General features: G+C 37.8%; 1 protein-coding gene across 3 annotated transcripts in view; it reads right to left on the reverse strand.

Annotated features, from left to right (window-relative positions):
- The window catches only part of LOC134798917 (sorting nexin-27), a 34,911-nt gene extending 12,947 nt beyond the window's left edge, over positions 1 to 21,964 (reverse strand). The window contains exons 1-3 of one of the 3 annotated variants that reach the window (XM_063771341.1): positions 21,672 to 21,964; positions 530 to 632; positions 125 to 267 (exon numbers count right to left, since the gene is read on the reverse strand). In XM_063771341.1, coding sequence (XP_063627411.1) covers positions 125 to 267; positions 530 to 632; positions 21,672 to 21,940 — 515 coding nt within the window. In that variant the 5' untranslated portion in view covers positions 21,941 to 21,964. Of the gene's footprint in view, positions 1 to 124; positions 268 to 529; positions 633 to 5,453; positions 5,692 to 11,061; positions 11,506 to 21,671 lie in introns of those variants that run through there. The other 2 variants (XM_063771343.1, XM_063771342.1) reach the window with 2 other exon arrangements.
- Positions 21,965 to 22,313: the final 349 nt, after the last annotated feature.

Raw genomic sequence — 22,313 nt, forward strand, 5'->3', positions numbered from 1 at the left:
AATTCTTTGACCAACAGCGATTGTTTCATTTCCAGCGAAGTCAACAGATGGCGTTAAACTCAGTTCTCCGACTCGGCCATTCTGACATTTAACGCGTCCTCTATAGACCTCAATAAGTATTTACCTGTAGTCGGGTATGGAGACGGGTAGCGAGCGTTTGTCGGTGTAGTCGTAGCGTTGGTAGACGGTCGCACGGGAGTTGGCGGCGCCGCCGATCACGCCGACCGGCGCTGAGCCGTCGTCGCATGGCTCTAGGCGTTCGGCCTCCTGTTGAACAATAGGGATAACAACTGGATTTAAAATAAACGATTACACACTCTTCCTCTTCTACCTAGCGTTATCCCGGCCTTTGCCAGGGTCCGCTGCTTTCCTCCACTTTGCGCGACCCTGGGCGTCGTCTCGTGTGAGCCCGTTCATGCTCATATCTGCTTTCGCGATTACACACTATGCTCGAAATAACACTTCAGAAAATTGTTTGAAAAATAAAATCCAATCCATCCAGACTTTATGGAAGAGTGAGATAAATTACCTTTGGTGTGACAGAGATGACTGTAAGAGTGAGACAGTCGCCTCCGGACTTGATCAGGTCAACCACTTGCTTGTGGGTCGCGCCTTCAACGTTCACACCGTTTCTGAAACAAATACACATACAATAAGGTACTATTTAATTTTAAACCATACTGGCAAGAAAACTGTGGCGTCCATAGAACATCCCATTATATTTCCATTATGATTGGAAGTATCTTGAGTTCGAGTCAAGTTTTAAGCTTTTATTTAATTCACTCGGTTAGTGCGGATCATATTTTGAAAATAATATTTGAAACATTAGCCGATGTCTATTGCTGTGAAATCTGAAATACGTGTGTAAGAATGGTGACATTGACAACACAATATTACGATCCCATCGAGCTGAGCTAATCTGATCTGAAGAAACATCGGCTATAAAACCTGATGTACTAAGGAGCGTGACGAATAGCAACAACATTTATTAAGATTTTATTTATTTTAAAGATGTGACCAAATCTAGACCTTATTTCGCGTGACGAGCGGCGCCCTAATTCTAAAAGATATTATTCCCATTGATCCCCATTAAAAAAAACTGATTACTGACACCATACAAATATTAGCATCTCACTATTACATATTGTCTATGGGGTAATTAATATAGGTCATTGATCACTGAAATAACTATTGATAATTCCAAAATCAGACCGATTAAAATAGTGAACAGGTGAAAGTAAAAAAAAAGACCATTGTGCAGTGGTAAAACACAAAATCAGAGCGTTGGCCAGACAAAGAAATGAGCTGCAAAATAATAAATTGAAAAATCAAAACAACCTTTAAATTTCGATATTTTTCAACTGAACAACTTTAAAAACCCTGGAATGCTTTTATCTCCCAACGATCTATAAGGAAAATATCAGTAAATCTAAATTCCAACTCTATTTCTAAAGCGATAGGGTATAACATTATCTAGCAGTCGGTTTATCAATAGGCTAAATATAGGAGATGCGCGTACGAGGATCGAGGCCGGATCAAAGTATCGAAGCATCAAGGTGCCCATAACAAGGTTTTAGAATTATTGGCTTGTTATCACCAAACCTCGTTATTAATGTTGCAATTCATTGAAAATTAGGATTGGCAAAAGTAACTACTGTAGGGAGCACGAACTTTACCGTTTTTGGTGCCAAACTTCGCATAAGCAAAATATTAATTAATCATTTTAGGATGTCTTTTTGACTGGAAAGGATGGGTGATGATCGGGCAGCCAAAAGGGCCTATTTGGGTCAACCAACTGGACGCCGTCCTGTTGATCATCCTAAATATCGTTGGGCAGATAGAGTGGAGGCAGATCTCCGTGAGCTCGGCGTCGGCGAAAGCTGGCGTGCTCTTGTGTTGGAGGCCAAGACTCATTTTGAGTCATCGCGCCAGCCAAGTAAGTAGTAGTAGTATGTTGACTTGGCTATTTATCTACAAAAAGTCATTCTTTTATCGAAGCCACAGATAAGGACCCAAAAATGACAAATGATGCAAATAAATTTTGTCATGTGTACAACACAAACGCCATTAAATCATACAAAGTCAAGTAAATAATTTACTTATCGACATAATTTATATCCCATAAACAATGTCAATTAAACGGCAATTAGCTTATGCAATATAATGCCAATATTGCACGGGAAGCAACAGTGGCTTTAGGTCATGCGTATGGGAGATAAGGATAATTTATGTTTCATTGTAGACCAATTTGTTACCAAGAAAATCGCGATAAAGTATATACCAAAGAGCATAGAGTGTATAGAGACGGATTGTCAAAGTAAATTATGTAGCCACTGTAAATTTACTGCCATTTTTCGACAGAACATAAAACTGTTAGAACGCCATTTTGACTTTGATTCTTATTGTTTCACTGATATGTGTTATCTTATTAAATATGAATATTTAGATTTCTTCTAGCTCGTGCTACAACATACACTCTGGTGAGTGAGAGTGCCTTAGAGCGTTTTCACAATATCGGATGTCAAAACATCCTTGGCATAAAGCAGGTTTTAAAGAGTGCTCTATGGCATCAAGTCCTTCTTTCTTTGATTGGTTTCTTTGGTGGTTCTTTTTTGGCAAAAAGGCACTTTTTAGAATTTAACTTTTTCCACCCAATATCTGATTGGACAATGTGAACACGCTCTAATATGGCGCGACAAGATCGCAGCAGGAGTAAAATTTTGTAAAAATTTTGGGCTAAAAATTAGAACACTACCAATTAGGATTGTTCATTTTTTTTTAAATGTTCTATTTCGAAAACCATTTCGAGATATGAGGTTTTCAAACAGTTTCCGACATTTGCTGCGATATAATAATTGAGGATTGAAGATATTTCAACAAATATCCTTATGACCTTAGTTTGACCTTTCTCGTTGGCTGAATGTAAAGTCATCGCATAATAAAAGTTATCGGACCATAGTAAATCAATCCGTCACTCACGTAATTGTCAAAGTTATCATTGTCATAATGAAATTTTTCAGTTAAACCGCTGCGCTGGTTTGTTATGATTTGATTTATAATTGATACCTAAACAGTAGTTTTCGTTGCTTAATATATCAAAGACCTTGTTCCTACGTGTGGGAATGATTCACAAAAATAATTGTTCGAATCCGCGAAGACCTACGACGTGAAACATGATGCCGTGAATTGAACTTGGAATACCTACCTACTTACACACAGTATTGCTGTGAGGATCACGTCGATGTAAGTATAATATTAATATTATTTTACTACAATTATTTAAAAGCTCACTTTGTAGGTAGGGTCGCGGGGACCTATGTGTTTTCTGTGGTAATGTAGCCAGAGTATATAAAGGCAAACCGTTAAACAGAGATGGTGCCTACTAGAAAGAAACACTATACAAGAATACATAGTCATACTCAAAATTCAGCCTGAAACTGCTTTAATAAGATATAATTTCTAATTTCCAGGTACATGTTGCAGTTCAAGCTGCTGATATCATGGTGGACAAGACTTAAGTTAATAGTTGTGAATAATAAAACATGTTTTTGTTTACCTACTTTTTTATTAATTTAGGAAATATATGTATATATGTTTCCCAAAAAAAAGTAACTATACACTGCACGAGCAGCTGACAATGATGGCTTCTTGTTGACGAACCAGAAGAGAAGTGTATGGTTTGTTATTTACTCTGTTCCCAGGCATTATTTACTGTCGTAAAGTATTATGACGATTAATATGACGTTCGTTTCGATACAAAATGCTCAACTTTGTTCAGGGCCCAAGTGCCTTAACAAAATCAATCTCCTTCGTACATTACGTATCCCACAGCCGTATCTAAATAGGAATCACATGATGACCTGAAATTATAGGATATAATTAGCAAAATTGGCATGTACCTAATATAGTACAATATCCAAACAATGGTGACAAGCCGGTAGAACCCACTGGGTGCTACCTTAGCAATGGACGCTTATAACGATTTTATGAATCCAATCATCTTACGAATCGAATCAGTAAAAAAATATATGATGTAACTTACATTTGTATTTTTGCTCCCCTGATTTCAGCCAAGTTATGGTTGGAGTTGGATGCTATATGGATACATACTCCAATAAAACTAAGTTATATTATATAACTTAGGCAGATTTCTGGAATCAGCTTTCACAAATTTATAGCGTAGGTATTTTGAAATTATTGATTTAGGGATTCAAAATAAACGAGTTTTCCAGACGATATTATTTATAGAAACGCGTGACACTGACATTGTAGACAGGTGACATTACAATCAATTGACAATTACAACTATTTTTTTAATGTTTGTTATTGCTTGTGCTTTATCAAATGAGCCACTACATGTAATTTACGAGAAGTCGTATCTCATATTTTCAATAAATTATAAATATTCAACCGAGCCGTGAATTAATAAATCATTCAAATTGGTATCTTAAATTAACCTATATTTTCAGAAAATAAAATAAAAATGGGGGTCTAAAAAAAATGAACAATCCTAATTTAAATACTGACTTTTGTTATGTCCGATCCACTGGAATTAGGCAATTGTCAGATAACACTGTAGGTATACTTAACAACGAATGACACAGCTTCGTAGCTTAGTCGGGCCTATTAGGGGTCATCCATTAATTACGTCACACGAATTTCTAGGTTTTTTGACCCCTCCCCCCCCCCTTGTCACATTTGGTCACATTTGGCAAACCCCTCCCTCCTAGTGTGACGTCACATTTTTTCTACGAAATCGCCAAATCGAATTAAGTAAGTACCTAAGTATTATTAATATTTTATCAAAATATTTTTGACGATATAAATATTAGTTATTTTATAACCCAAAACTGCTTAGGAAAGAAAATTAAAAGAATAAAAACGATTATCGTTTTAAAAACTTGTTATTTAAATGTACAGCGAATAAAATAATTAAAAAAAAAATTCGGTTACTGATGAAGTTAAAGTGACGTCACAAAGTTTGTGTCTCCCCCCTCCCCCCTCCCCCATGTCACAATATGTCACATTTTCTTGACCCCCTCCCTCCCCCTAAACGTGTGACGTAATTAATGGATGACCCCTTAGAAAGAAAACAGAGATACACAATAGTAATGTGTCGAAAGAAAAGAGAACCGTTGCACATGAAAAGGCTGAATTTTTACAGTTACTTGACCCAAGAGATAATGTAGTCATGTATGATATACGACTATTTTACATTTAACGGCATAATGTTCTACAAATTTCAACTCAGTTCAAAATAACCTAACTTTGTCACCAACGGTGGAATAACGTTGTAGGTAATGTTAGTTAAGGCGAAGTTATGTAGTAATGGGGAATTTAGGGTAGGGTATTTGCCAACCCTGACCTGGAAGATTGATAACGGGGCATGGTCATGCGGGAACGACCGAAGAGAGACGTTCATTGATCTCTTATAGCTTCTAATGGATACGAACCCAGTTCCCTTGGCCTCCTGGGCCTCGGCCTCCGCCTCTGTCTCCAGGTCGTATATCTCAAAGCCGATCCTCGTGCAATAGTAGTACTTGTAGTGGAAGCTGCCCCGCCCGCCCCTCTGTACCGACATGATTCCAATCTCACGTATGCTTCTCTCACCATTGACACCAAACTGTCAGTTCACTGATACTAAAATTAAGCACCCATCGAAGGATGTGACTAACGTTCGGTTTCACGCGTTTATATTACACTCATGGGAAGATTGTTTTTAAGATATCTGGGCGTCAATAAATACTAAAAGAAATCTAATAATTTGTATTCAAAAGTCAAAAAGTGTATTCAACGTACATCAAACTACCGATGTTTCAAACAGTTTAAGTGTGAGGTGAACCCCACTAGTTAAATATAATTTCAAATAAAATCCGTCAAAAGCTTCGATTATAGTCCACGCGTCGTTACATATTAGTTGAGTTATACAAAAGAGTTTATTTCAAATATCTTTTGATTATACCGATCACTCTCTTTTTGCACGAAAAAGCGTTCTGTTACACAATAAAAATGTGACACAAAGGAAATATTAACACTTTAATAAACTACAACATACGAATATTACACTTGTTTTTAGAAAAAGTCAATCAGTATATTCAGCTTATATTTTCGAAATGTCGCAATCCAAATATCACTGGTTAAACTTGTTTTCCGCAATACGTTTTTTAGCAACAACTATTATTAAATATCATTTAAGTAATTAATAAAACACTATTCAAAACTAAGGATAAGTGCGAATCGCAAGAGGTCCGAAGTATATGTGTCGGTATTGATATAGTACAAATTGTAAATACATTACAAGTATTACATCTATTATTGGGTATGATAATGATTTACTTCGCAGTATTGTCTGGGAATTAGACTCTGCACTCAAACATAATTAGGGTTTACTATGACGGCACGTGCAAGACAAATGATCATATCCTGATTTTTCGGGGGTAAAAACATACCCCCGAAATAAACGTCCAACCAAATTGCACCCGTCCAACCGGGTATGATCATAAACTACGAATTATCTAGACACGTCGTGGGTATCAATTCATTTTGTCAAATAACGTCAATAGCATCCAAATTTATTTGTCTGTAACTCCATCAATTTGGGCCCATCGATCAAAATCAATTGATCTTAATTGACTTCCATTATAATACGCTCAAGTTTATGAGTCTAAACATCGGTATCAACGTTCAAATTTCGTGGCAATGTACGGTTGGCAGAAAAATAAATACAAACAAATCACTTAGTATTTTTAACCTTTATTTTGTATATGTAAATAAAAAAGCCCCTAAATAGTACATTTCCTAATTAGGGTGGTAAAACAAAGAAAGGCCGCGCAATCGCAATTGTTGCGGCCCAAGCTGCAAGCGACATTGACATTTGTTGCCTATTTGGCATTTAGATTTTTTTTTACAAATGGATAATGAAATGAGTATTGAGGTTCTATGACGTATTAAGAATATAAACCTCTTTAAATATATGTACAGTTTACCAAAGTACGATTAAGAATAAAAATAAATTAAATGTTATTTATTACTAATAAATAAAACAATGATACCTATGTATTTCTTTTTTTGCGACCCTTACCAAGTGCCACGAAATTTGAACGTTGATACCGATGTTTAAATTATGAGTTATGAGTGTTATGACAGAACTAGACTAGTCCATTGGGTAACATTTCGGTCACCGTTATGTAATAGCAATTCGTCTTCGTTGATGTAAGTCCGAAATTAAGTTGTATTTTTTAAATAAAAAACCGGACAATTACGAGTCGGACTCACCCACCGAGGATTCCGTATTTTTATAGTATTTGTTGTTATAACGGCAACAGAAATACATCATCTGTGAAAATTTCAATTGTCTACCTATCACGGTTCATGAGATACAGCTTGGTGACAGACAGACGGACAGTGGAGTCTTAATAATAGGGTCCCGTTTTTACCCTTGGATACGGAACCCTAAAAATCACTAGCACCTCATAACTCACAATGGTTGTATTGACACTTAAGCCCTTTATGCCAATTTCCCCCGTTTTTTACATTTTCCAAAAAAAGAAACAACAGAAAAATTATATGTAACTACCGAGCCTGCTCACAATATTTCACGAGAATCGGTTGAGAAATACGACATGCAAAGGAAAACATCCGAATCCGGACATACATTTTTGGCCCAGCTGAAACGGAGGCCTTCGCTAACGCTTCGGTCAACAAGTACAAGCATTTTTAATACTTTATCGGAAATCTTGTTGATAATATTTTGTTATATGATCCACAAATTGGAATTATGTCAACATGAGATCAATGTGTAAAGTCTAAATGCAGCTGTAAAACCAGAAAACTGGTCTTATTGAACATAAATTCTATAAAACTACGCCAGTTTGTATTACTTTAGACAGTTTAGACTATATTAAAAAGCTAAAGCTAATGTTTTTAGAGCGAACAGGGAAAGTTGAAAGCAATACCGGCCTCGAACGACGCATAAGCGTAGGCCGAGAGAAATCGAAATTGAACGCAAAACTGCCTTTGCGCATTTTATCAGTTATCACACTCAATAAATGCGTCTAATACTCGTAGTAGCAAAACACGGTAGTCACTATTTTCCTTTTTAGGTATGGACAGTACCGTCTTTACCATAAAGGGCACACTGGGCCCGTGCCCAGGGCCCCCATCCTCTGGGGGCCCCGAGATCAGACAGTAACAGTATATTTGATTACCCATAATAAATAGAAGGTCATAGTAGAAAAATGTTAGTTCAATTTTGCTTTCTTCACTTTCCAAAAGGGCCCCAAATTATTATGTGCCCAAGGGCCCCAGCATAGTTTAAGACGGCCCTGGGTATGAAAGCCTAAAAAAAGTCTGTAGCAGTGTGACATCAAAAACGAAATGCTAAATTTTGAGGATTAAATGCTCAGATCGCCTAGCCAAGGTGACAATCGCTTGCGCTAACACAACGAAACGCTTTGTCTCTCTATCACTCTTCCAAATTAGTGCGACAGTGACAGTTGCGTTTCGTTCTACGCACCGTGTTGTCCCGACATAGGCAAGCTGGTGTGAATCGAGTTATATGGACGCACCGCCACCACTAGTTGTCAGGTTGCCAGTGACTATGTACCTACAAATATAGAACGTTTTCACAAGGTAAGTGTCATAGCAGTGGGGAGACACTCCTGACTTCGGACAAACTCGGCTCCGTTCGGCTTAGCATTGCTCCGAGCAATTATTAGGGTTGACACAACTTGACGTCCCTTTGCGTGCACGACCACAGATAAGACCACTTGGATTTTGACAACCCTAAATAGTCGAAAGGGATAGTGCCATAAGTTAGAAAGGGATATCATGATTCGACCCTGAATCGCTGTCAAACTTCGGTTTTGTAGGAAGTGTCTTCTATTACTTATTCTGTGGTCATAGAGTCAGACCGATAAAAGTCTGCAGCGATTTTGATAGCCCACGCAGTGCAAGTGTCATTTTAAACGTCAAACTTCAATGAAATTATGATGTTTAAATAACACTTGCAATCCGCGGGCTATCAACATCGCTGCAGACTTTTCTTAGTCCAACTCTAATAATTTTACTTTTAAATAAATGTAATGTCAATGACGTAGTAAATGTGAAAGGTTTCACAGTGGGCCATACAGCGAACCTAGCCGAGAGCCTAATAGAGCCGAAATGACAATCTTTTGCAGAAAAGAAGAGTCAAGTTGTTCGATAGTACTAGCAAAGAGAAGAGATAGTATAGAGGGGTCCTGTCATAGTAAATTTTGTAGTCACAGTAAATTTACTGCCATCTATCGACACACGACTAAAACTCAAAATGAAAAAGTATAAAACTATCGAAAAAAATTATATATATGGATAAATGATTTCATTATTTTTATATCATTTTGACCCATGTTCATTCACTGATACCTATGTGTTAAAATTGTTAAATATAAAACGGTGTCGTCAACGCCATCTAGCCGACCATAGGCCAAAGGTGTGTGCGCCATCTATCCGAGAATGACTCTTTCTTGATTTCCGAGGCACGTTTTTTTCTTAGACTTTATTCATCTTATACGGAGTTACATATGTCTTTGGTACTAGGAAACACAGGAATCAATTCCTTAACATGTTCATAGGACTGGGTCTAACCAGGCGTGGCTCACTCCGCGATTTCGTCGCTTCGCTACAGGTAGTTAAAAGTACATCCGTTCCACACCAATTTTGGTGGCTAGCCATAAGCCGCGCGTGGCGCTGTCGCCACCTAGCGATCATATCTGTCCTATTCGTAACAGACGCGTTTTGTTAGAGAGTGAATCTTCTGTACCTGGTACTATTATTTATTATGTGGCCATTCAGCGAACCTAGCCGAAACCCTAATAGCCGAGATGACAATCCTTTGCAAAAAAGAAGAGTCAAGTTGTTCGATAGTACGAGGAAACACAGGAATCAAATCCCTTAACATGTTCATAGGACTGGGTCTAACGCAGCTCCAACAACGCGAACAACTTTCAGATAGCAAAATAGGTCATTAGGTCCTCACAATCTAGATGTCACGAGTACTAATTAGTAATTAGCACAAGATTAATGTCAGCTACGGCGGTTTAGGGCGGAAAAAATGCGTCGCAAAAATACATTGCGTGGGGAGAGGGGCCACACACATGACACACACAATGACAGTACCAACGCCCGCACTGTACCAACTAGACTAGAGACGCCACGAATATTCGGCAACTATTCATTATTCGGCCTATTCGGCCTTCGAGCACTTTGCGGAATATTCGGTATTCGGCCGAATCTTGCCAAAAAATAACCAAAAACTAGATATTTCTTGAAAAATGGTTAAATACGAAGGCACGTTTTTGAGCATTTGTTGATTCCAAAATATTTTATTTTTATCATGGATCTGATTTGATTGACTCTAACTACATTCATTAATTATGTTCAACATAAAAATATATCTTAGCAAACGTTGTGCTTTGTTGGCGAACAGATTTCGTTATAATTGTCACTCAAAATGTTCGCATGTCATGCCGAATTTTGTCGACGAATATTCGGTATTCGGCCGAGAGGGCGGCCGAATATTCGGTATTCGGCCAAGTTCACTATTCGGGGCATCTCTAGTACCAAATGTTACCTGTCCAACGCTGGACCTTATTACAAAAGGGGTCCACCGATGGACAATTAAGAGTGTTGCTTTTTGACCTTTTTGTACAGTACAAAGCAGAGGGAGAAAAACGGATGAGGTGAGTTTCTTTCCTGAGTCTCACGAACCCGCTGCCAAAGCCGGTCCCATACAATCGAAGTTAAGTTACCATTCTAAAACGACATGCTTAAATTACATGAAACTTGGCATGAACATTTAAGTGACATATTATGTATGTCCGGTATTAGTATTCGTTTGTAAAAATTGTTATAAAAAGAAAATGGAGCGAGTAGAAGTTTTGTGTTTTTATTTATTTTGTGGTATTTTTATTTTATTTATTTATTTAGAATTTTGTCTTTTATATGTAGAATTGCAAAGGCAAACCTTGACGCTGGTTAGGATGAAAAGGACAAGGAGAATAAATGTGTTTTTGTCTGACTTACCCGTTCTGCAAAGCAGTGTAGCCAACATCAGAATGTCTACATGACAACTGATGTTCGTATAACGAATACATACTATTAAACATTTTCACTAAAAAACTAAACAACGGTAAAAAAATCTAATCTTCGCTATTTTCAATAGCACTACACTTCAACTCGTTTAGGTCTGAAACACAAATGTATGGTAAAAAAACGCGCACACACACGGACACATACATAAGCCAAAACAATGAGTATTTAATAATATGACACTTCATCAAATTGAAACTGCAAAACATATATTTTATGTAGGTATTTTACCAATAAAATATTGTGTACTGATAATGCTCTAGGTTTTTACGTTTTAAGTGTAAAAATATCACTATAGTGCTCAAAGAAAATACTGAAACCGATTGCAAATAAAATGGTACTGTTTATAAAACGCTTATCGGTTGTTTGTTCGACACAATTATTACGAAACACCGAGCTATCCTAAAGACAGGGGTTTTCAAACTTTATGAGCCAAGGGCCAGGTCTTGTTAGTTTTTTAGGGTTCCGTACCCAAAGGGTAAAAACGGGACCCTATTACTAAGACTCCGCTGTCCGTCCGTCCGTCCGTCCGTCCGTCCGTCCGTCCGTCCGACCGTCTGTCACCAGGCCGTATCTCGTGATCTGTGATAGCTAGACAGCTGAAATTTTCACAGATGATGTATTTCTGTTGCCGCTATAACAACAAATACCAAAAACAGAATAAAATAAAGATCTAAGTGGGGCTCCCATAAAACAAACGTGATTTTTGACCGAAGTTAAGCAACGTCGGGCGGGGTCAGTACTTGGATGGGTGACCGTTTTTATAGATAATGGTACGGAACCCTTCGTGTGCGAGTCCGACTAGCACTTGGCCGGTTTTTAGATTGTCAACTTTGTCTACTGTCAGCAAAACTAGTAGTAATAGCACCCTGCATATACAGGCGTAGTGCATAAATGTTTTCCATCGTATTTTCTCGGAATGGTTCGTATTTGTCAGGCTACTTCAGTCAACCTCAGTACCTACTTTTTGTACCGAGACTGACTAAAATTTGAAGCAAGACACGTTCGTACGTTACCGTGAAAATACGAAGGAAAATAATTATGCACTACATCTGTATTTTGTGTGCAGGGGCGCTAAGCTAATTGATTTGCTGAGTGTCAGTGGCGTTCACAAGTGCATGGATAGATGTCGACCGTAATGCGCTAATGCCTTAATATTACGGTTGAAACATCTCCATCTCCGGCGTGACATTTTGTTATGTTTTAGATAGCAGACGTGCGTGCTAATTCGCTAGATCTTAGACGCACCTTTTATAGGCCATCCTCACCGCAGTTAACTTTTGTGGAGCAACAATAACTATAACTGTAGGTAAGTTACCTAATGTTACTGTGTTTCACAGTGTTTCGACACAAAAGTTGACTGCGGTGAGGATATACCTTTAACCTTTTGAACGACACAGACGGCAATTGACGTCAATGCAAAATCGTGACAACGACGCCAAAGATGGCATTTGACGTCGATCGTTTTTTGATGAAAATCTACTGAAAAACACCCCACTTTTAGGTAGGCATTATTTGTGACGTTCCACGGGAAAAGGTACCTTATGAGGGTTTCTAGTTTCGGAGATATGAAATGTTTTGTAAAGATGTGAAAAAATGCTCAATTTTTTTTTATTGTGTGATCTGAAACCTTAATGCGTAACGTTTGTTTACCTGTTTTTATTTTTGTTATAAGTTAGTTATAAGCCTAGTAATGTCGTCTCAGAGTTTAGTAGAAAAGGTACCTTATGGAAAAAAGATTGAAAATTCCCAAAAAAACTAGTCAATACGGGAAAAGAAGTTTGGTAGATTGGTAACTGTATTAGCATTCTGCAAAACTAATTTGATAATTTCAGTTCTGGTTGGGGCGCCTCGCAAATATTATAACCGTACATAGACCGACATCACAAATCCAAGTAGATTGCTATTATACGAGGGGTGTTCAAAATATTCTCGGTATGAAAATGAAAACAAACAAGTACGAAAAGTTTGATATTTTTATTTTTCAATATACTCCCTCCCTATGTTCATCCACTTAAAAGATCGATCAATTTTTTTTAAATCCCCGATAAAAATTTTTTTTTGTCTTTGGTGTAAAAATGCTCCTCCACTGCCGCCTTCAATGCTTCATCATCAGAAAAAAAATATTCCATGCAGATCCTTTTTAAGATTGGGGAACAAAAAGAAGACGCTGGGGGCTAAGACCGGACTATACGGTGGGTGAGTAACAGTTTCAAACCCACATTCAACAATAGCTGCCTTGGCAATATGAGCAGTATGGACGGGGGCGTTGTCACGCAGAAGCAGAACACCTTTGGTTATCTTTGCTCGCCTCTTTTCTTTGATAGCATCCTTTAATTGACGTTGAATGTTAGCGTAGTACTGTCCTGTGATATTTACACCTTTTTCTTTATAATCGATTAGTAATATTCCTTCAGAATCCCAAAATATCGTGGCCATGACCTTGCCAGCTGAAGGGACGACCTTGAACATCTTGGGATGAGCTGAACCCTTAATGTGCCACTGCATGGACTCTTGTTTACTCTCTGGGTCATAATGATGAACCCAGGTTTAATCTCCAGTAACTATTCTTTGCAGCACCTCATCAGGATTTTCACCGCACAGGTCAATAACATCGGAACTACACGCTACACGCATGTCTTTTTGAAGCCGAGTCAGCATTCGCGGAACCCATCTTGCACTTACTTTTGACATATTAAGATGGTCATGGATAATATCATGTACGATACCAATAGAAAGATTGGTTACTTGAGCTATAGATTTTACCTTCACTCGACCATCTTCCAATATAAGTTTTTCCACTTTATCAATATTTTCTTGTGAAGTAGCTACTACAGGCCGACCAGGTCTAGGGTCATCTTCAATACTAGCCCTTCCACCCTTAAATTCGCTTGACCACTTTTAAATGGTAGATAAAGAAGGAGCAGACTCACGGTAAACACAATCCATTTCCTCTTTTATGGTTTTTTTATTTTTACCCTGTTTTGTCGAGAATCTTATGACGCATTGATGTTCTGATTTAGTTAACATTGTCAATTCGCACATGATGTTCATGTTTGTTCAGCAATTGCAGAAAAACAAAAGAACATCTCGGTTCGAATTATACTTTTTTTTAATGTCAATGAATAAACCTTAGCGGCCAGTAACAAAAGAAATTTTAGAAGAGGTTGTAAGATATCAATACCGAGAATATTTTGAACGCCCCTCGTACCAAAGTTACTCTCGTCAAGTCTTTCTTAACTAGAATAATCTTCATTTGGTTTGGTCGCATGCAGTAAATCAGCCATTGGTTTGCTGAAAAATGCCAATACCCGACGCATTACCTTATGGAATATCTGAGGTCATTGAACCTCAATGCCGCTTATCTTCAATAGTAACCGAAATATATTATTGATAAGAAATAGACGATTTATACCATCTTAACCCCAAAATATTATTAGTTTATCCTAACTGTTCCATCATCATCATGCCTCATCATGTAACTTGACCACAAGGTACCTTTTCATTACATACAAATTATTGGTCTTTTTTAAGATTATTATGACGAAGAACTAATTAAATTTGGGGCAGTTTAATGTAAATTAATATTTTCTATTCATAAAAGATAAACTGTAATATGATTGATATTTTGTAGTGATGTATTATTAGATTTATTTCCATAAGGTACCTTTTCGTAAATGTATGGAGCAAATACTGTTATTGTTATGTAAGTTTAAAGTGGCATAAGGGGTTAAATATAGTATTTAGTTGGGGTTTTAGGATTTATTTCATTTGAATGACAGAATTTCTTTCATATGTGCTCAGAAAAATTGATTGTGTGTCACATTAAAAGTAAAAATATTCAATTTTGTGATTTTATATGAAAAAGTCAGAAAATACATTTTCACCTCTAAATCGGTATTGTTTTTTGCTTAAACTGTCTGTCAGTGTCGTTTTCTAATAGATAAAATTTAAATCTTGAGAGCTCATTGCAATCAATCGTAAAAATGAAATAAAACTTTATTTTCAAGAGATTGGTTAGTATACACATAAATCAGTCGATATCAAAAGTTTCTATTTGCATTACAGAACAAATCGCAATATTTTTTTAATCTCAGATATATAAGGTATTATTATTTGTAGTCAACTATGTAACTTACTTCAGGAACATAGTTTTTTAGGCGGCTAAACTTAAAACTTCTCTATCGTAAAGTTGCTCATTTCACAACATTATTTTCAAAAAATCATATCTCTGTAACTACGCAACCTAGAAGGTTGATCTTTTGTGTTATCGATAGCTTATTTATTGTAGATTACTGGGGTATGCATAACTCCATACCCGCCATAAGGTACCTTTGACCGTGGGACGTCACATTTATTCATAAAACTAAATTTTACCCCCGTGGCGTCAGTGGCACGGCAAATGGATGCGCCGTTTGGCGTTCAAAAGGTTAAAGCCTGTGCACACCGGGTGCGTAGACGTGCACGTTGTAATATACAGATCCTTATGAAAGACGACACACCGCTTGCGTGACGTGTGCGTGCGCGGCTCCAACATTTTACCGCACGCGCACGTCTACGCACACGCAGCCGGTGTGGCCTGGCCTTTACTCTTCCTTTTCCTTTCCGAGCCTGGGCCGCGGACCGAAGCCCGAAAACCCCTATATTAAGTTGACACAAAAGGAATATGATTGCGAGTATATTGGCCTTTTGATATCCTTTCACTTATTGCAACACATATTTATTAAAAAAACAACTTTATTATGTAAGACGTTCACCGAAAGGAGCTATCAAAGTATGAGTGTTATAAATACAGTCAATTTAACGGTTCATAAAGACGTTAGTTATGCATTTTTATGATAAATGTGTAACTATAATACGCATTTAAATACTGCATATATTTTATATGCCACAGGTAATGGTTATTACCTATACTCAAACTAACTTTGCCCGCATGTCTGCCTGGGATTCGGTTTGTGCCATTTCCCTCTCATAAAATAAAAATGGCCTACGTCCACCTCCAGCTTTAGTTGCTAGGAATTATAATACAAGTAGAGCTAGTAGAGTTAGACCACGACAAGTCTGCAACGATTTTGATAGCACCCGCAGTGCAAGTGTTATTTTAAACGTCAAACTTCTATGAAATTATGACGTTTAAATAACACTTGCACTGCGTATGCTATCAAAATCGTTACAGACTTTTTTGCATAAAAAAAATCTACACGCTCTATTTTATTTGTATACCAAATATACCAATATATACAATTAAAACTAATACCAGACATAAATGTATGTTAAATATATTAAGAACGGGTCACTCACGTATTTTAAGTCGAAAAACGCGCTTCTGTGTCTCACGGAAGTTTTGTTATTAAATAAATGTATGTTCATGCCAAGCTTCATGTAATTAAAGCATGTCGTTTTAAAATGAGAGCGTACCTTCGATTGTATGGAGGCGGCAAGATTCGTGTGACGCTAATACTTTTTAGAAACTAATAGCTCCTCTACACGGTGGGCCAACGCCGACCACTCCAAGGGACGCATTTATGCGTTAGAGGGAGCAAGTGATATTGCTATCTCATTCTACCGCATTGCTGCGTCCCTTGGAGTGGCCGGCGTTGGCCCATCGTGTAGAAGAGCCATAAAGTGTGCGTGACAATTATCATTTATTCTAGGTCATTTGTAAACCGGTTTCAAAATATATTTGATATTGGTTAGATTAGGTAGCAAGATAAGTTTACCGATAGTTTTACATCAATTTAGTCAGGGTGTTTTTATAAGTATCCTCGAAATATGTAATTAATCAGTGGCGGATTTGCCCTAAGGCCAAGTAGGCCCGGGCCTAGGGCGGCAAGATATTAGGGGCGGCGAATTGTGACAAAAAATTCGCTGATGATAACAAGAAATAACTCAAAATGTAGTCAATATGATGGGCGCTGAGAAAGGGGCAGTTACAGGGCCTGGGGCCTAGGGCGGCAAAGACTGCAAATCCGCCACTGTAATTAATTATGGAATCTATACATATATTTGAGTATATTTACTCATTAATGACATGATTTGACATCTGACTGACTATACTAACTGAGCGATTCTAGGCACATTTTATTAAAAACATTCAGTGAAACCAATAGCGGCATCATATATTGTTAGTCACCTTAGCACCATAAATCTTTCCGTTTGCGAAAACTCGTAGACAATGCATTACACAATAATACGCACAGCGCAACAGGTAAAAACATTCGTTGCTCAACTCTGAATCCAAAGATGCCATATATTCTATTTCTAGGGTAGGTACAGCAACAAGAAACGCACTCTTTTCTCTTTGGACAAGAACTTTGGATTAGTCAAAGACTGTGCAATAACGCAATTACACATAAGTTTTTTGACTAATGCGGAGGCATATACCACATACATAGGCCGGAGCCCCACTGCTGCGCACGCTATGTATAGGTTACACGACCCACGTTCCTATACAAAATTTCGTGGGCTTGCCCACGGTTTGCATTAAAACGTGGGCCGTGGATGTAGCGTGCGCAGCAGTGGGCCTCCGGCCATACAGCCAGCACCAATAGTAGTGTCCGACCGAAACTGGTTTTTCCTTCGAGCAACACCGGCTTCCGACACGTGTTTTCAGCCGAAACTGAAGGTTTTGCACTAGTTTCGACCGAAATCGAACCTTCGGCCAAAACATGATTTTTATGCCCATTTTCGGCGCAGTCGAAAGGTTCACAGGTTTTTGACCGAAACCAAACCTTCGGCCGAAACATTATTTTGTACGCCGAAACCGAAACTTCGACCAAAATTCTATATTTTTTTTAAATATGTGATGGATTGGCCGGCGTTGGCCATTCGTGTAGAGGAGCCATGATGCTAATTTGAAGGACCAACCTTCAATGGTGTAGCTCAGTATAATAATGCGACTGTTTCATATACCTATCTATGCATATACTCGTAGCTATATCCAACCGGATAGCTAGTTCTCTAGGGCCCTGTTTGCACAGTCTCGTTCCCATTTGTACAGTGATAGCGTCTGTATCACATCCCCTTGTACAGTCACAGATACGTTTACATTTTTCGCCTTATTACAAAGGAGTAAGGGGCAAAAGTGTAAACAAATCTTTGACGTCGACTGTACTAAACAATGTTAGCGTTAAAGGTACAAACAGCAACACTTCTAACTGTACATCGGACCTTATTACAAAAGGCATTAGGTCCACCGATGTACAGTTAACAGTGTGGGTGATGGTACATACATTTTATTGTAACATTGTACCGAATGCAAGTGCTAAAGCAGAAGGATATGACGAACAAATTTTTAAACGGACATATATTTTCACAGTAATTGAAATAACGAACAAACCCGCCCGATGGCAGGCGTGGCTCACTCCGCGATTTCGTCGCTTTGCCGTTCCACACCAATTTTGGCGGCTAGCAATTAAGCCGCCCGTGGCGCTGTCGCCACCTAGCGGCCATACCTGTCCTGATCGTAACAGACGCGTTTTGTTAGAGAGTGAGTCTTCTGTGCCTAGTACTATAATTTATTCTGTGCCGATGACCAAATCTTCCGTCGCAAGTTTTACGCGGCGCGCCAGATTTTTTATTCCCTTCTAATTTCTGGCTCTACGGCCCTCTTTACCACTGATGAACTTTATTTCTTTGCAATAATAAGGTTTTAAAATGGTCAGTCAACAGTGTGGACGATGGTACCGTAACCGTTATACTGGTACAACGTAAATTATTGCAAAAACTTTTCGTCTGTGCAGTCGCTGCAAAAAGTTTAGTGAGCTACGATGAAAGGAAAAATGAGCTCTAAAAAAAGAAGTTTTGAAGCGCTGGTACTGTACAGAATACAGATCCGTTCAGGACGCTTGATTTTCACCATCTACTCATGTACCTATTTTTCACATATCTTTGGGAATGGGCTATTCTCAATACCGGTATTTAACGGTAATAAAATTGGCCTTCAAAATTGAAGTTTCTGTGCTAATATCATCACTTTTTTTATAAAATGAAACTAAAACATTTCAATAGGTATAGTCAGCCAAGAAAGTGGTTTACCACTTTTCGACTCTATCACTTTCTTGGCTGACCATAGCTACCAGAATTCCAATAATATTTCATATTGTTAAAATCGGTCCCATATTTCGTGTTTCCAGAAATTTGGTAGGTATTCATACCATGGCCATAATAGATGACAGTACCATAGCCTACACTGTTGACTATCCATCGGTGGACCTTATGCTTTTTATAATAAGGTCCACCAATGGACAGTTATGATTGTTGATGTTTGTATACAGAAGAGTAAGTTAAGGTGCAATTAACACATTCATTACCACTAAGTGCTACGCGTTACGCTCGTAGCGCGTAGCCACGTCTTTGCCGTATGTAGCGCGTAGTCGCTACGAACAGTGTAGTCGGGCTCTTGGTTAGTGTGTTAAACGACTTCTACACAAAGTCGCGAAGAGTTGTCTGTGTGAACCAATTAAGTCACTGTAAGGTTTTCTCAGGAAGCCATATGAAGCATGTGATTGTTTGATGGAGTAATAACAGCTGTATTTGTTTTTACAATTGCCACAGTTTACAATCTGTATTGACAGTTTGTTTAGTTGTTAGCATTCATGAGTGAAGCCTTATTGTGGCTGTATTTATTTTTTAAAGAATGGACATTTTTCTATTGTGGCTTTATAAGCAACTTTGGATTCTTAGATTTCTTAGGAATAAAATTTGCATAAAAAAAACCGGGCAAGTGCGAGTCGGACTCGCGCACGAAGGGTTCCGTACCATAATGCAAAAAAAAAAAAACGAAAAAAAAGCAAAAAAAAACGGTCACCCATCTAAGTACTGACCACTCCCGACGTTGCTTAACTTTGGTCAAAAATCACGTTTGTTGTATGGGAGCCCCATTTAAATCTTTATTTTATTCTGTTTTTAGTATTTGTTGTTATAGCGGCAACAGAAATACATCATCTGTGAAAATTTCAACTGTCTAGCTATCACGGTTCGTGAGATACAGCCTGGTGACAGACGGACGGACGGACGGACGGACGGACGGACAGCGAAGTCTTAGTAATAGGGTCCCGTTTTACCCTTTGGGTACGGAACCCTAAAAAGGAGGATCTTATTAAAGCAATTCTAAGCACTTAAACTGATGTTGCTGTTTCTAAATAGATTCCTTGGCCACCTTTGGTCTTTGTCATCGTACCAGTTGTGATTGGTTTTGAGATAGGAATAATAAATCTCTGCTCAGGCAAAGCCGGGAAATTGGTCACATGTATACTCTACATGTACATCTGCAGGAAGCCGTACATATGGCGGGTGACAGAAGCCTATGGAAGAGACTGGTCAGCAACATTAGGACATGATGTCACGATCCTCAGCATTGAGGGAACGACTGATGATGACATGTATACTAATTGCCTTTGGGATAGAAATGGGTCAAATCTAAGTTACAGATTTTGATTACATACTAATTGCATTTGGGATAGATAGAACACGCTTTATTGGCATACCTCAGTAAAAGATACAAGCTTAAAGAAAACAATTACTATATGTAGTACTAGTTTTTCTCTTTACTTATTGCTCTCGTCTTCCTTTATGTGTATCCAAAATTGTCATATTGCTATTTGTCCATATTAAATTGTCTTTCACCTGTTAGTATTTGATCTTTTCGCATTTTCTCAAAGGTTAGCTGGAAGAGATCCCTTTTAGGGATAAGTTCGCCTTTGTACATAACATTTTTATTTTTGTTTTGTTTTTGTCCATTTTATGTAAACCTGTTTATCTGCAATAAAGTGACATACATACATACATACATACAATTGATTTAAGATAGAAATAGACAGCAGCAGTCTGGGATAAGAGAAAACTTGTAAAATTTGTGCAATGTTTTCTAAAATCTGACTGGTTTTAAGTACATAATTGTGTTTACAAATATTTCAATAGATAATACATTTCATAATAACAAAGTTATCAAACAGTATTAATTACACAATCCGACTATGACCTTTTGCTTCATTTCCGTAAAAATGTAACCTAGTTTTAACATGCCAATAAATTTAATAATTTCGGCCACTACATAACCCTTTATTTTTATTATTGCATAAGTTACCAAATAACAACAATATGTCTTTAGCAACCAATTTCATAGCTGACTGACTTGCACTAACCAAACAAACCTGTTTCAAACTATGACTCATTTATCTGATTTCACCAAAAAATATAAATGCAAGACATGCTCTGTGCATAGTTGGAAAAAGAAAAATTGTATTATTGAGATGTTTATCAGTGCCATGGTCTAAAAAATTAAAAAAAAAAACAATGTCAGTTAAATTATATGAATAAAAAATTGTATTTGAAATTTTTGAGTTGTTATGCAGGATACAAGTGAATCTCACAAAGATTGGGATGATTCTAATCAGATTACAGATCGTTCTTAAACGAACCAACCGGCTTCAAAAGGCGTTGCTAGGCTTAAAATTGCCAAACAATACTGTGAACTCTCATGGGAGGTTCCCAGCCAGTGCCACCCACCTACTGGTTACAGATTACATAGCCTAGGTACTTACACTTCTAGGATCCTGTCCCCCTTCCGGATACCAGCTTGTTCAGCCGCTCCCTGCTCCAAAACAGCGCTTACGTGCTGCAAAGGAGCATAAAGCTCCCCATTGATCGACCTCAACTGCCCACCTTCGGACACTTGACCGCGCACATTGAAACCGAACCCAGTGTCAGTTTTATAGATGGTAACGCGACGGGGCCCATTGGTAGCCGTTGTAACTTTATTATTTCTCTCAGGTCTAATAATACTGTTATTATCAGTTTCTGTCTCAGCCATTTTGGACGACTTTGACGTTTTGTGCTGTTGTGTTGGCTAGATTGCTCAACTCAACGCGAATCGGATGCGTTCATGTTCAATAACTTCAATAGAAAATATGAATTATTATGAGTTGTACTAATTTAATAGATCCTTCATAGTTAGAAATCAACATTATTATAGATGGTCAAGCAAATCTTGTCAGTAGAAAAAGGCGCGAAATTCAAATTTTCTATGGGATGATACCCTTACGCGCCTACATTTTTCAAATTTGCCGCCTTTTTCTACTGACAAGATCTGCTTGACCCAGTATATTTAATCATTTAACGTACTAAACTTAGATGATAATATTTGCAAGGTAGAATAGTTTTATTTCTGATAGATGTTTTGCTGG

Source organism: Cydia splendana, chromosome 17 (assembly GCF_910591565.1).
Source record: "Cydia splendana chromosome 17, ilCydSple1.2, whole genome shotgun sequence".
Classification (NCBI taxonomy): Eukaryota; Metazoa; Arthropoda; class Insecta; order Lepidoptera; family Tortricidae; genus Cydia; species Cydia splendana.